The sequence below is a fragment of the Diceros bicornis genome, chromosome 25 (assembly GCF_020826845.1).
Source record: "Diceros bicornis minor isolate mBicDic1 chromosome 25, mDicBic1.mat.cur, whole genome shotgun sequence".
Lineage (NCBI taxonomy): Eukaryota > Metazoa > Chordata > Mammalia > Perissodactyla > Rhinocerotidae > Diceros > Diceros bicornis.
Window position 1 is genome coordinate 19,459,745 of NC_080764.1, and position 16,390 is coordinate 19,476,134.

At 44.6% G+C, this 16,390-nt stretch overlaps 1 protein-coding gene across 7 annotated transcripts in view; it reads right to left on the reverse strand.

Moving 5' to 3' along the window:
* Positions 1-9,912: 9,912 nt before the first annotated feature.
* TXNRD1 (thioredoxin reductase 1) overlaps positions 9,913-16,390 on the reverse strand; it is a 64,109-nt gene continuing 57,631 nt past the window's right edge. For all 7 annotated transcript variants that reach the window (XM_058568533.1, XM_058568529.1, XM_058568532.1 and 4 more), the window contains one exon: positions 9,913-11,875. In XM_058568533.1, coding sequence (XP_058424516.1) covers positions 11,813-11,875 — 63 coding nt within the window. In that variant the 3' untranslated portion in view covers positions 9,913-11,812. The remainder of the gene's footprint in view (positions 11,876-16,390) is intronic.

A 16,390-nucleotide genomic window follows, 5' to 3' on the forward strand; every position in this document is an offset into this window, starting at 1 on the left:
GAAAGCTGGCATCCACGCGGTGCCCTTTTTCTCCCACTTCCCTTTATTTCCATTGGCTTCCCGCTCTCTCTCCGTCTGCGGCCGCTCGGATGCGCCGAGTGTTCTCTTCTGTTGGTGGAGGTTCTGGTGAAAGGTGTGCCCCGGCCGGGTACTCGGGCACCTTTAATGTACACAGGCAGTTGTAGGGCTCGTTCTCTTCTTTCTTTCTTTTTCTCTCACATCTCCCACGTCACTGTACATCCCAGAATACCGCTGCGTCGCCCTGCGTCCCCCACAGCCTGCTCATCCATCCCTCAGCGAGAGACATCAGGATTCAGTCCAACTTCCCAACACCGCAAATGCCACTGCGACAGGCATCTTCATGCACGCTGCCTTGCGGACACGTGTGAGAACGTCCCCGCGGTTGATGCCAGGAGCAGGACTCCTGGGTCATGGGGAACACGGTGCTCGATCTGTCTGAACACAGGGAAGCAAACGGTCTATCCTCGCACCAGCAGAGACTGGACGTCCCCTCATTGGCATTAATCAGCTTTCTGATGTCTGCAGATCGGATGAGTATAAAGTGATCTCTCATTATTCTAGTTTGATTTCTTTAGTTACTCGTGAGTTTGTGCATCTCTCCTATCTTGTTAGACTTTGGGGGTTCCTCTTGCAGGAATAACCAGTTCAGTGTCTTTCACCCATTTTCTTTTGGGGTTCCTGTCTTCTTCTTGATTGGCGAGAATTCCTTATTGTCACTTGGATCTAAGTCTGTTGTCAGTTTTAGACACTGAAACTGTCTTCTCCCAATTTTGTTGTCTCTCTGTTAACTTTTTTCCACGGTGGTCTTCGTGAAACAGGACTTTGCATGCAGTTGGCCCATTCGATGATTTTTCCTTATGGTTTGTGCTTGGAGGCCAGGTTTTAAGAAGTCCTTGCTCACTTGTAGGTCACAGAGATATTTTCCTATATTTACCATATAAACTTTATGGTTGTACCACATACATTTAGGTCTTTAACCTGTTTTAAGTCTACATTTGATATATGGTGCTAGACGAGGATCCAGTTTTATAGTTATACATATAACGATCGAGTTTTCACAGCATGGTCTGCTAAGCTGTTTGTCCTTCCCTCTTGATTTGCAAGCCCTGTAACTTTTTAGCTCTGTGGCCTTATTCATACAAGCGCAGAGTTTGTGTTCCAAGAAAAGTCACCGATTATGGCCGGTAGGCAGAAGTGGCAGCCTGCTGTTCACAGAGATGGACACTAGGGGGCACACCTTCTCTTTGTGGACTTACAAGCAGTGTGAGCTTGGGCGAATGACTGGATGACTCCAAACCTCATTTTTCTCACCTGAAAAATGGATCCAAGAGTTCTGAGGGTTCTTGCAAAGATTAATTGAACCATTGTGTGTAAAGTGCCTTGAATATGCAGTTCTTTCTTTCTCCTTGCCCATGGCTCCCATCAATTATGCCTCTTCTCTTTACATTTCCTCTCAGGACCATTTTAAGGCCTTTATCCCTCCACACACTTGTATTTGCAGAGTTGACCCACATCATTTCAGACATAATGAAATGTACCCCCTTCCCACGTTAAACATAATGTTTACAAATATATGGGAATGGGATCCAATTGCATCCGATTGGTTGAGATAATATGATGTACGCATTTAAAGATTTGTCCATTGCAATTTTTCTCTCTTGGCTGTTTTCCTTCATATTTTGATGCATTTTTTTAAAGGTCTGAAATGTTTTTATAAACACTAGCTCTTCTGCGCATGGCATTTAATGGATAAAGGAGCCCAGCCTTCTCTACCTCAGCATCAGTGCTCCTGTGGTCCCTGTTAGCCCTTCCGTGTAGATATTGACTCAGAGCCCAGCGCCTCCCCTCCTCCTGAGCCCGATCCAGCCTTCCCATCTTCCCACTGGGGGACCCTGCTGACTCCCAGTCTGGACCTCCACTTGAGGACTCAAGGAAATCCTTTCTAGCGCAGGAGCCAAGAACGCAGGCCCTGAGCCAGGCCCCTGGGTTCAAATTCATGTTCTGCCATTTACTAGCTGTGACCTTGGGCAAGTTCGTTAACCTCTCTGTGCCCATTTCCTAATTTGTAAAATGGGACATTAATGGTACCTACCTCGGAAGGGCTGTTGTGAGGATTATATAAAAGGAGTCATATACGCAAAGTGCTGGACGAGGAAGCGCTACCTTCGAGCTTGCTAATATTCAAGTTCTGTTCAGAGAAGTAGTCTTCTCCACAGGATGTACTCTAGTGTTTCCCAAATGCACTTGCTCATAAAAACCACCTGGGGCACTTGATAAAAATACAGATCCCCAGGTCAGTCCCTTGAGGAATCTGGTTCTGTTAGTCTCGGGGAGGAGGGGGGGCCCTGGGGTCTGTGTTTTAATGAGTCCTGAAACCTAGATTCAGTCTCAACTCTGTAGTCTGGGAATCATATAGTGTTAGGTAAATTGCAGAATCTCTCTGTTGTGAGAATTCAAATAATATATATAACACCTTGCATGATGCCCGGGGCACAGCTTACTTTTCCTGTCTGTTATCTGAGTCACTCTGGTATAAAAACTTTGGACTGATTTTATTGTTCTTTTTCCAGTTTCTTGAACTGAATATTTCATTTTTTAAAATTCGTTTTTATGAATTAATTTTTCGTTTAAAAGGCTCTAAATTTTTCTTTGAATACAACTCGACACCTCATAGATATTCTCTTTTGTGTTATTTTCAGTTATTATAGTTTTAATTACCTCTTTGATCCAGGACTTTTTAAAAGACTGTTTCTCAGTTTTCAGATGGGTAAGTTTTCCGGGCTATATTTTTGTTTCTGATTTACTACAAACAGATATTGTAGTTGTGATAGTACACCTCTGTAAAATGTATTAATGTTTCTTTTGTGGTTTCCAGAAATGTTCCATGGATATAAGAGAAAAATGTGTATTTTCTATTTGTAGAGAGACAGACTTATACAAGCTTGTTGATTTTGTCATTTAAATACTCTGCATCCTCACTTGCTATTTGGGTCTTTTTCAGTGTTTTCTAAACTGGAGTCATTAAAAATCTCAGCTTTGTGATTTTTCCCCCTCATCCATGTATCAAGTACACTGCTATATTTTTTTTTATAATTTTATTTATTTATTTATTTTTCCACCAAAGCCCCAGTAGATAGTTGTAGGTCATAGCTGCACATCCTTCTAGTTGCTGTATGTGGGACGTGGCCTCAGCATGGCCAGAGAAGCGGTGCATCTGTGCACGCCCGGGATCCGAACCCTGGCCACCAGCAGCAGAGCGCACGCACTCAACCGCTAAGGCACGGGGCTGGCCCTACACTGCTATTGAGTACATTTATTCTAAAAGGAAACCAACGTCATTTGGCCTTTCAGCTCAACGTGAATATGGGTCTAGCACAGGGCATTGTAGGCCCTGAAATACGTGAGAATGAACATGTTATGGGCTGAATTGGGTCCCCCCAAAATTCATATGTTGAATCCCTAACCTCAGAATGTGACTGTATTTGGAGATGGGGCCTCTAAAGAGGGGATGAAGGTTAAATGAGGGCGTATGGGTGGGGCCCTGATCCAACAGAACTTGTGTCCTTATAAGAAGAGGGAAAGGCACAGAGGGAAGGCCATGTGAGGACAAGCAGGCAGCCATCTGCAAAGCAGGGAGAGAGGCCTCAGAAGAAACTGAACTTGCCAATTCCTCGATCTCAGACTTCCAGCCTCCAGAACTGTGAGGAAATACATTTTTGTTGCTGTTTTGTTATGGCAAACTAACACACAATGAATGAGTGAGTAGTTCCCTTCCCAGGGGAGACCCGGCCTGGAGACAAGGAGGGCTCCCTGTGACCCAACCTCCACTCAGCCTGCCCCGTGGGGATACAGGGTCCCACTCAGGACTCACATGCAAGAAGATTTGCCTGGAAGCTCCCGGAGCTCAGACCTCACTCTCTGCTGAGGGATACACGGGTCAGGCCCCCTTGGGCAGCAGTGGTAATCCTTGCCCCAGGCCCTGCTGGAAAGACAAGCCTTCCACCTGTTTCTAGATCCTGTTTCTAGACCCGCAGCCCCTAAATCACTTGCCATTCCCTCCAGGCCAACAAATGAGCGCATTTCAGGCGTGTTTTGCTGAACTGCCTGGCTGGAATTGGGGCCTGTGCTAAGGCTGCCATCTGCCCATATCCTCTTGGCCCTCAGAGTCTTTTCTGGAAGACTAGTCTTTCCCTTGTTTTCCAACAACCCACCTCTCAGAACAACTCCAAGTACATAAGAGGAACTTTACGTATAATTGCAGAATGAATGAGCACACTATCCAGCCCCACCAATTTTATCGCTGTTCTCTCCCTAATATTCATCACCTCATCTTTACCCTGGCAACTGCTCCTTTTCAGGTTTCCTTTATCTCTTGCTCTGACTTGCAACTGCCTACAAATTCATTTCTCCAACGCTCCTTTGCCAAATAGTGTAATAATACCAGTCAATTTTACCATATTCTTGCTCTAAGTGCTTTACGTGTACCAACTCAACCCTCACAGCCCCCCAGGACGGTACAATTAATATTCCCATTTTACAGATGAGGAAACTGAGGTAGAGTGAGGTTTAGCACGGGTAACTTGGCAAGAGGTGGCAGAGCTGCGATTCAAACCTGTGTTGCCTCAGTCTGGGGTGGGGTAGTATGTTCATCCACCCGAAGCCCAGCTGCCCATCAGCTGTGCGGGGCCGGGATCCGGGTGAGGGGAGTGAGGAACCAAGGGTGCGGAATTTAATTCCCAGAGTTGTGCAAGGGCCGATCCTGCTCTTACATGACCTGAGTGTGCATGCCTGACTCGGCTCACCCCGGTCCCGGCCCTGCAGTTGTATACCCTCCCCACGGCCCCAGAATGACGTGCAAAAGTGTTGGCCTGCCATTTGGGCCCTTCCACAGCTGCTTAGAGCTGACCTCTCCACCTTTCCATCTTTCTCTCATTTTCTGTTTCCATGTCTTGTCTGGTTGTCTACCTGAATGTCCTTTCTCCACCCCATGTTTACGGATCTAAAACCTGCCCTCCTTCATCACAGAAAGGATCGCCAGGAGATCCTCTCGCCCTGCTCTGTTCCCTTGGGGGCAGCTGCTGATTTCTAGAAGAGCTTTTCTCATTACCATCTGCACTCATGCCCTGGGGCCTCAGCATTATCAGGACTTTAAATATCCTTGCTAGGTTGATGCTCTGACGTTTAATTCTCTATCCTGAACTTTCTGGAACTCCAGACTCACGTGTCCAACTGCCTACTCACCATCTCTACTCAGATATCTAATAGGCATCTCACACGCAGCACCCAAGCTCGAGCTTCTGATATTCCCCTGGAAACTGCTCCTCCTCCCCTACTTTTCCCATCTCAGTGAAACGGCACCTCCAGCCTCAATCCTTCCAGCTGTTGATGCCCAAAAGGTTGGTGTCATCCTTGACTTCTCTCTCTCTCTCCCACCTGGCATCCAATCACACTATATCCTATTGGTTCTACTCTCAAATTACATCATCACATCTACTGCTACTACCTGGGACTATGACAGCCTCTTCCCGTCCATGGATTACTGCAGTAACCTCCCCTGTGGGCTCCCACCTGCCACCCTGCTCAAGCCTCAGGCTGCCTGCAGCCCAGCCAGCAGAGTGCTCCCGACAATCTGTCAGTGGGGTCACACCCTCCTCTGCTCAGAGCCCTCCAGTGGCTCCCAACGGTGCCGGATCCTATTATAACCAAGGTCCTGCATGATCTTGGCACCTATCACCATCTAACACTCTATATAATGTACTTACTCATGTTATTTTTGCCTGTTTCCCTCAGCTATAACAGAATCCCCTTGAGGACAAGGATTTTCAATGTTTTGTTCACTGCTGAACTCTCTTGCCTACGACAGGAGCTGGGACGTAGTAGTTGTTGAAGAAATGAAAGAGTAACTTTGTACACTCACCACCACCCCCGTTCATACACACCTTCAGAGTGAGGTGTGTATTTGTAGTAGTCAGTGTTCTAGAGAAACAGAACCAATCGGATATATATATGTATATATATATATAGGAAGAGATTTATTATAAGGAATTGGCTCATGCAATTATGGAGACTAAGTGCCATGCTCTGCCATCTGCAAAGTCGAGACTCAGGAAAGCTGGGAAAGGAATTCAGTCCAAGTCCAAATGCCTGAGAATCAGGAGTGCTGAGGGCAGAAGATTGATGTCCCAGCTCAATCAATCAGAGAGAAAAAGCCAAATTCTTTGTTCCTCCACCTTTTATTCTATTCAGGCCCTCAGTGGATTGGGGAGGGCAAACCACATTACTGAGTCCACTGATTCAAATGCTACTTTCATTCAGAAACACCGTCACAAACACACGCAGAAACAATGTTCAGCTAAATATCTGGGCATCTCCTGATCCAGTCAAGTTGACACATAAATTAACCATCAGAGTGTTTATTCACTTTGACTCCATTGTGCCTTGGATGTAGGGAGCATCCATAGTTTTGTTTCTTGACTCTTCACTCATTTAACAAACACTCTACCAGGGTGTTGGCTGTTGCAATTTTTAGGCAGGCTCTACCTCATTCTCCTGATATACAAGAAGGTATCCCCATCACACACTCGGGGAAGCCAATATCGAAAGCTCCCGGTGCCTCACTTCAGGTCGGTCAGCAAGCATTTCCTGCATCCCTATTGTGTGCCCACCACGGGGCCAAGGACCTATTGGCTTGTTCAGAGTCAACACATGCTTTCATGCCCTTCAATTTCACTGCAGTCAAGGGTGTGCTTACATGGCTGGGTGCTTTTAAGCATGTGGGAGGATCTACAAAGGAGATGGTGGCAGCAACAAAGCAGCATCATGTTGTGGAGAAGCACACAACTGGAAGCCAGGACTGGCTTCTGGTTCCAGCTCTTAGCTGTTTAACCTTGACCTTGATGTTGGTCAGGCGGCTTCACCTGTCCAGCCCTCAGGTTCTGCATCTGTAAATGGACTTGGAGGAGCTGACCTCCCTTTCCCATCTCAAAGACTACAACACAGTGCCTGAGAGGTGGCGCTGTAGTAAGGGTGTTCAGTGGTGGGATCGCGCTCAGAGACGGCCAGGGCATCCAGAAACACCCCAGTCCTGCTCTGCTCAGCTCCTCGTGACGCTCAGGCGTGCCCAGAGGACAACGCATGGTATCAGTGTTATAGTGCGTTAGCAGGAAAGGTTGTGCAGTAAAACTTTGCTTCCTTGCAGTGGAATTTCAAATGTAAAAACTTTTCTTTTAAAAAAAGCTTTTCTTTTTCAAGTAAAATCTTATGAAATAAAAGTCAAGTGTTCTGATTTAAAGCAGGTTTAAGGGAAGAGGACCAGGCCTGCTCATTCTGCGACCACCCTTTCCAGTTCCCACATATTCATTATCGACTGCTGTGTCACAAATTACCCACAGCTTAGTGCGTGTTTAGCCCAATCCTAGATCTCATATCAAGGACGGAACCACGGTGGGTGACGTCAGGAAAGGCCTTCTGCTGTACTCTCATCACTAGAGTCTGGTCTCCTAGCTCCGTGGATGAAACCTTGACAGACATGCTCCTGCTCCCCAGCAATCTGCTAATACTCCAAGCTGCCCCTCCCGCCCTTTTAAAGCTGTTTGACTGAACTACTGAGTAGATGCAAAGGAACATTTGTAAAAAATATATAAATATGATACTACAAATGCACAAGTCCACCACTCAGGTTAAAATAGAAACCTTTAGGTCCTGGGGGTCCCTTTCTGACTCCATCCTCCGTTCTATCCTCTCACGTGTAACAACCAGCTTCAATTCTATAGTCTTCATTTTGAATTTTCATTCTGTTTTCCCTTATGGTTCTATCCCAAGTATATCTCTAAACACATACATATATTGCTTAGTTTTGCATGTTTATGTACGTAATCACACTGTACCTATTCCTTTGAGACTTTTTCACTCAACACTGTTTCTTAGATCAACTCAGCATGTTATATATATTTTGCTGCTATAGTCTTCTGTTACATGGATACACCACAATTCATGTGCCCATTCTTGTCCTGATGGATATTTGGGTCATCTCCAGGTTTTGTCTTTTGCATTACTACCAGAGCCATGGACAGTCCTGTACGTGTCTTTTGGGGCACAGATGTACATCTGTGCTAGGTATATATCTAGGCATGGAATAGCTAGGTCATAGCACATGTTTAACTTCACTGGGTGATGTCAAACTGTTTTCCAAAGTGATCGTACCAATTTACACTCCTGGCTGCAATAAGGAAGCGCTCCATTTGCTCCACATCTTCACCAACATTTGATACAGTCAGGCTCTTCATATTTGCAATATAGTGGGTATGAAATAGTACCTCATAGCAGTTTAGTTTGCATTTCTCATTGATGAGGTTCACCATTTTTATGTTTATGCCCTTTCCACTTTCATCAACATTTGAATCAAGGGTTCCTGACATAAAAGGAAGAGATGAACAGGCTCCCTAAGTGGCCATCTCCGATAGGTCCTGATCTAAGTGGTGAGGCTCTACCTGCCAACCCTACGACATGAATCCTTAAATGCCTCTGTATGTAGTTGTCCGCCTTGTGATAGAAGCTGTGGGGCAGACCCAGGTGAAGAACTGGAGACAGACACATATACCAGTCTCCATGCAGAGTAGCTCAAAGTGCTCTAGAGAACATACAGACTACCACGGAGTACAGGTAGAGAGAATCCTGGCTAGAGGCAATCTAGAGCAGGGAGGTTAGGAATAGCGTGTATTTGGGGCTGACAGCAGGTGTGGCCAGAAAGAGTAAATGAAAGCAGAGGTCAGAGGTGCAGGTGACAGGCCCAGTGGCTAGCAGGAGACTATGGGTCTATTTATAGGCCTTTGGAAGACCCCGAGGGCTTGGGGCAAGGGAAGTTTGACCAATAAAATCCTGGCTATAGTGTGGAAATGAATTCACAGTGCTAAAACATCTCAGATAGGTATTTATTAATTGTTCCAACAACAGTGCTGGATGGCATGTGAAAAATGATGAGTCCCAGGAATGGACTCAACAGCCCTGAAAGCTCCCATTTGCCAGCGCCAAATGGGAGACAGTATGGCAAGGCAGCTAGGGACCTGGGCCTTTGAAGTCACAGACCTAAGCTCTGGGTTCAAAAACTTGCTACATCTCTAACTAGCTGTGCAGCCCTGAGCAAGGATGCCTACTGCAGCCTGTTTCTCCATCTATGGGCACAGAAGCAGTTCCTGACAGGGCTGTCGTAAGAATGAAGGCAGTCAGTGTGCGTCAAGCCAGTGGCTGGAACATGCTGTGGTAAACCCCCATGTGGCTATTACTGTTAGCACTCTGCAATTACTCAGGATGGAATGGAAAGGTACTTTGGAAAGGTTTTTGGTAAGGATTAACAAAAAATAGGAGTTTCTGCTTAACAACTGATGCCTAAGGAAATTAAGTGCACGTGAGTGAACAATATGAGCATGACAATCAACGTTAACGTAAATGCTTATTGAACACCTACTGTGTGGCCTGATACGGCCAGGGGCTGGGAATGGCGATGACCAGTCTGTCCATACCCAAAGACCACTCGGTCCAGAGAGGATGGAAGGATTGCACACCTCACAGCGCTGCATGGGGAAATAACAGATACATGCAGCCACGGATGTACAAAGTGCCAGGACACAGAGTGAGCCTGAGTGGAGTGGGGTGTTTTGTCACTTTAAAGACCAAGACTGACAAGTCAAATCAGGAGAAGCTGAAAAATGGAATTTAAAAAGCCAACACCACTAAAACGTAAACCTCAGCAGATCCTGAGCAGGCCGGAGAGCACAGCATCACTCGAGCTCACTCAGCAGCTAGTTCTCATAATTATCAACACGGAACCTGAAGTCTGTGTGGCACTCACACAAAGAATCCCAAGAACATCATTCAGTAAGAAGGCACACACGGTGGATGTTAATACCTTTTAATGTTTCACGTTGGTTTTTTTTTTCAGAGGATTATAACAAAAAACATAAAATTTAGTATAAGTTTCAATGCACTGGGCAATTACAGAATCTAAACAAGACAAGTCTATGAAGTAAAATCCTTCTTGTGGGGGCAGAACATTCCATTCCACGAAGAGAGAATCACAACATGATTAGGCACGATCATCTCATACTGCCTATTGTTCTAATTTCAGAGATTGGCAGACTTGGAGAAAAAACAAATTAAAAAAATAAATAAAACTGAACACAGTCAATTGCCTCAACTCTCCTCTCCTTTCTCCTTTTCCCCTTTTCTTCACATAACCAGAAGGGAGGAGGCCGTGAGGGAGAGCCCTGTGGCTCAGGGTTAGGAGCTCTGCTGACTAAATGCCAGGCAGACGTGTGAGTTCCCTGAGGAGACCAAGAAATGTACTCTGAATCCACCATGCGGTGTTGTAGCTGAGAGATACAGCGGAGGGCGGGGAGGGTAAAGCAGCCAGAGAGCTAACTGCTGGTGGGAGGCCCCACGTCCACAGCACGTGTTTCAAATCCAGCTTCTATAGCGAGAAGACTGCCTAACTATAATCCTTAGTCAGTATATTTATAGAGAAATACATAACTGTGGAGTTAATACCTCTTTGTAATAATACAAGCTGGAATGCTAACGGAGTGTAAACACTTCTGCCAAAATTCCACCAGGTACAGTCATTCATTCAACAGAAAAAGTCAAAACCATTTGGTTTTTAAAAGAAAATCCTTCACATCCACCTGTGTTCAAAAATAATAACTTATGATATTAACAGCTTCCTTAAAAACATTACTACAAAAGAATTATTAAATCATAAGTGTGGAAAGACCTATTTTCCTATGAATGTAGATCTTAGGAAGCGATAGATACCTAATACACACAAAAAATAAAGCCGTGCTATCTTGTGTTTTTAGCTTAAAGCTAAAGCTATCAAAAAAAAAAGTTTTAAACAAGTGTTTTCCATTACAAAAGATCTCAGCTTACTTAGACCAGCACACAGTGAACTAGATAAAGACATTTACTATTTTTTCCCATATAAGGTGTACATCTGCCTCCATGACGAATAATGGTGGAAACCGTCCTATACTGCCAGGTTCCCTGCACTGGCGTATTACTTCAAACAGGCTGGCCAAGCGGCCATTTCCTTTCCTAAACAGAACTAAAAATCATCAGTGATGTAGCACATGGGGGCAAATTTGGCTAGAGTCACTCATAAATTTACTTGTTTTGGACACAGAACTCACTAGGTGAAACAGTGCTGAACAGCAGGTCAGTCAAGTAGAACAGCACATTTGAGTCCTAGGACAGTTCTCCTTCGGGGGACAAGTGTATGTGGCCTCCAAGTGAGCCAAATCATGCCTTCCGAGCAACTAGGCACCTTATTTGCATACTCTAACCATGACTTGCTTCTGGACAAAAATTGACTGCTAACATTTTTCATCACTAGTATCATTAACACCTTAGAGAAATAAGAAAAAAATACTCAACTTTAGAAAGCTTGACAATGAGAAGAAGACGACCCACAAAGGAAGGGTCATGCTAAAACTGCTTCGACAGTTGTTCCATCACTGCCCACCGCATGGGCTTTGAGGCCAGTGACGTCATGGACGCATCCCTTCGATGCACCGCCGAGTACCAGTTTAGAGTCAGTCCTGGTGACCCCAGTGTGATGCTGCCTGCCTTGCATTCACCACCTCCTACCCATGAGATCCAAGGGGGCCTTGGGTGGGGTAAGCACAGCACACGCAGGTGCCAAAGCCCAAGAAGCTTCCTGAAAACTTCGCCTTGGATTTAGGCAAGGAAACGCATCAGTGGTTTGGAGTCCTGGCGACAGCATCCACACTGGGGCTTAACCTCAGCAGCCAGCCTGGAGGATGTCTCCTCCAGAGCGCTTGGTCACCGACAGCGTCGTGAATATCTGCGGGGAGGAGAAAGCAACAGAATTTTAGACACCTGAGCGAATGAGTTAACAGGGAGCAGTTCAGATAACACCATACGTACTAAGAATGACTTAGGTGACTACTTACAAAGAATAAAACAGAGATGTAATATGACCAAGGATATCCTCAATTTCTCCAGAGGATAAAAGGGGAAAAACATTTTAAAACCAAGGTGAAAGAGAAGAAAATTTAGGTTATATCTAGTCAAGAACTTTTTTAGCATGAGGGTGATTAAAACAATTAAGTCAGTTACCCCGCTTGTCAATTCTCTAAAAGAAATGCATCATGAAATATTTTGGATATGTACAAAGGTATAAAGTACACTATTTCAAATGCCCCTGGCCCGCCCCACTCAGGGAGCTTTACGAGGATGGTTAGAGCCCAATGTGTGCCCCTCCCTGACCACCTTCTCCCTCCCTGCCCCTAACTGGTGCTTACCATCCCTATGTATTTCTTCCTGCATTTCTTTTGTAGGTTTTCAGAAACTTTACAAGTAAATGGCAAAATGGTGTATGTACTCTTCTGCTACTTGCTTTCTTGGCTCAATATTGTATTTCTGTAATTCACTCATATGGATACAAATAGCTCTAATTCTTCCATTTTTCCACTTAAGAGTATTCAATTACTATAGCATACTATACCATATAGAGTATATATACTACATACTATAGTACTTAATTACTCAAATAGTGAATATATTACAAATTACATATCCAGGCTCCTTTTGCTGGCCATCCAAGCTATTGCCAATATGTTATTTGCAACAAGCTCTGTGACATGCCAATGTCTCCTTGCACCCAGAGCTAGAGGTACAATTGCTGGGTTGAAGAGTCGGCTGGATTTCCAAGGTGCCTGACCAACTGACACTCTCACTTGCAGTGACTGAGGAGGCCTCCTTGTTTCACATCCTTGCGAACATTTACTGCTTGTGGACTTAGAGCCCTAACATCTTTAGGGAGCTTTGACTTGCTACCACTCAAGACTGCCTATGCAAAAATCAATGGTTCTCAAACTTGTAAGCCTGTTCACTGATTAAAATAACCGGAAACCACACTGATTCTGATTTGGCAGATCTAGAGTAGGGCCGAGGAATCTCAATTTTAGCAGGAGTCCCAAGTGATTCTAATGCAGGCTGTCTAAAGACCACCACATATTAGAATTTCTTATGCAAAGCAACACCAGAGTGGGCAACGCACTGTGAACTCTTGGCAAAATCCAAAGCCTAGAAGCCCACTGCGTGGGAAACTAACTGCCAGTTACTTTAACTCTGTAGTTTCACCAAACAGAGTGCCTGCAGCTCTCCTGCAGTCCACCAGTAACTCTCTCATCCAGAGGGCACCCTGTGCTGCTCACTTTACACCGCCCCTCTGCAGCGTTCCTTGTTGTTAATCTCACCTACCTATTAACAATTCTTTCCTCTTCTTGTTTCCATGAGAGTGCTCCTTCCTGTCTCCTTCTTTTGTGGCTATTCCTCAGCCATGGCAAAGAGGGGTACTCAAACGTCCCCCAGCCCTCGGGGTGGCCAGAGCTCCAGGGCTGGCTGTAGATGCAGCCGCCTGATCCATTTACTCCAATGTGCTGCACAAGTATTGCCATTGTCCATGTGGGGACAACATGAACAAGGCCACAAAGCACTCCCCCAGGTTCCACCCTCAGCTCTCTCCCCTCTAGACACTCTCCTGTCATAGTGTCTCATTCAGCCAACTACTCCCGTTTAGGCAGATGAATTCGCAATCTCTCCAGCCATTGTGTCTCCTGAGCTACACACCAGTGAGACCTAACACACACCTCTTCCTGGATGACACTTCAAACTTAACATGTCCAGGACTGAAGCCTTATCTCCCCTTCATCCGGTTCCTCTCAGTGAATGGCATCGCCACTACTTGGTTGTCCAGGCCACACATTTGGGATTAATCCTTAATTCTTCTATCTCCATTACTGCTGATATATAATCAGCTACTAAGTCTTATATATTTTGCTTCTTTTCTGTCAAATCTGATCTCTCTTCGTGTTAACACTGACACCAGGTTCAGGTCTTTCTAATTCTGATTGAACTACTGTGAAATTTTTGTCAGCTTCCAAAACATACAGTGCCTTCACCTCCCTGTGATGACTTTTCGTGTGGACTACACATTATACATTCCCGCCCTACTGGATGCAGACGTGGGGGCCAGGGCTTGCTCTGGCCAAGGACATGTGCGTGGAAGTGGGACACATCACTGCTGAACAGAAGCCTCAGGCACCAAGGTGTGCCTTCCTACAATCTCCTTCCCTCTGCCATTTAGCCAGCAACGCCCGGGGGAGAGGCTGCCCCATCAGCCCGATCCTGGAGTGAAGATGGCATGGAAGCTGAGCTGCAGCTGACCCATGACGACCACAGAGCACCAGCAAGGAACCTTCATAGGCAAGAGACCAAAAATAGCCCCCACTGGCCATTTACATCGCTCAGGCTTGCAAACATAAAAGGGCTTTGTACTCAATCAACGAAATTTAGAAACACATTTGGTTACTGAGTACAACTAAGACTTCAATCCAAACCCCTTCTGGTCACACTAATAAGCTGGTGGGTAACTGGTAAGACTCTGCAGAGCCCATCTGCCCCATGCTACCCAGGCCAACGTTCTCAAGCATGGAGCATCGTACTGAGACCAGAGGCCACAACTTATTTGGGAGAGTCCCCGGTGGAAGCAGGACTCAGAGAGTGCCTGTAACTTTGTTGGCACACCTGGACAAACTTTTTGGTCAGCTGCCCCTTTGATTCCTGAGAAATAACTAGTTTCCTAGTTTTCAACACAAAGAGGAAAGAGCACAAGAAATCAAGTCCATTTTGACTTATGCAGGTCAAAGGAACAGGAATAGCATCAAAACTACTTTTGAATAAAAGGGGAAGATACTTTTGTGTAAAGAAGGTACATTACTGTGAAAAGCCCTGAGTCTATTTTATTTTATTTATTATTTATTTTTTTTCCCCCCCAAAGCCCCAGTAGATAGTTGTATGTCATAGCTGCACATCCTTCTAGTTGCTGTATGTGACTGTGGCCTCAGCATGGCCGGAGAAGCAGTGCGTTGGTGCGTGCCCGGGATCCGAACCTGGGCCACCAGTAGCAGAGCGTGTGCACCCAACCACTAAGCCACGGGGCCGGCCCGCCCTGAGTCTATTTCAGCCTTAAAGCAGCGACAAAGCCATTTTACTTCCCATATGCTAACATATCATAAGCACCTCAAGAAATTCAGACCCAATAATAATGGCCAGTATCCTAAGACACTAAAAATACGAGGCCAGAAGAAAATATGAACAATTCACATAAAAAATAATAATAATAATTATGAGACAAGAGGTTCATCTTTGTTAGCAAAGATATGCAAAAATCCTTGAAATAGTTATCCCTTTTATACTTTACTATAGAAAAAATATATTTACACCGAATTCGCAACATTTTCATTAGCACTCTTAAATTCCATGCTGATGACACTGTAAACTAGTACAACTCTTTTGAAAAGCAATAAAATTCCTTTGTTTAAAAAAATGTCTGACTGATGAGGACAGAAGAACAATATGCAATAATGAAAATAGCTGTGTTAGGATGATGATGATACGGGCAATTTAAAATACCATCAAACATGTTCTTTTCAATTTTTATAAAGGAAGAAAAATAAGGAGGCAGGGAATACATTAAAACAAATTTCAGGCTTGTGAATTTGCAAGCTTAAGTTTTATTTCTCAGGAATTAATTTAGAAACAGAACTTGTGGGAGATTTAGATAGAAAACTAAACCCATCAAAAAAGGAAGCAGATACAAAAAGGAGCTCTTACCTATTTTTCTTATACTGATAACATGCTTATGTTAAAGAGATGGGGAAGCCAAATTGCCATGATTAGTCTAAATGAAAAAACTGATGGGGTCAATTTTTACAAGATTTTATTTGCATATAGCTGCTTTAGAATTGTCACAAAAACATGTTTCTAAAACATGAGCATGGCAGCGACAATCTTCCTCAAGCAAAAAAAGGAAGATTGGCAAGAGATGTTAGCTCAGGGCCAATCTTCCTCACCAAAAAAAAAAAAAAAAGTGAGCATGGAGGCTGCCCCTTCATGCTTTTCTATCCTAACACAAAGAACACTCACAAAAGGTCAAATGCAGCTGTAGGCATTCAGCTCACATTCACATCTGCCCCAACTCTGCCCAGCCTCATGAGACCCCTCACTCTAGACTGATTATGTTCACTACGAAAACAAAACTTTTTTTTTTTTTTAAGAGTAACCTGAAAATAAAACTTTTGATGTTCGGCACTAAAATTCATTTTAAGACATTGCACAGGGGTCTTTCCTAACGTTCCTTCCTCTTGAGCTATTATTCTTCCCCTTCAAATAAACTTGATTAGTTGAAATTACTACTCCAAATGATGTGTAATCAGTGTCCGCTTCAATTACTGCTGCTCAGATGTCCAGCATAAATTATCATGGACTACACTGAATAATGCCAACGCATAAC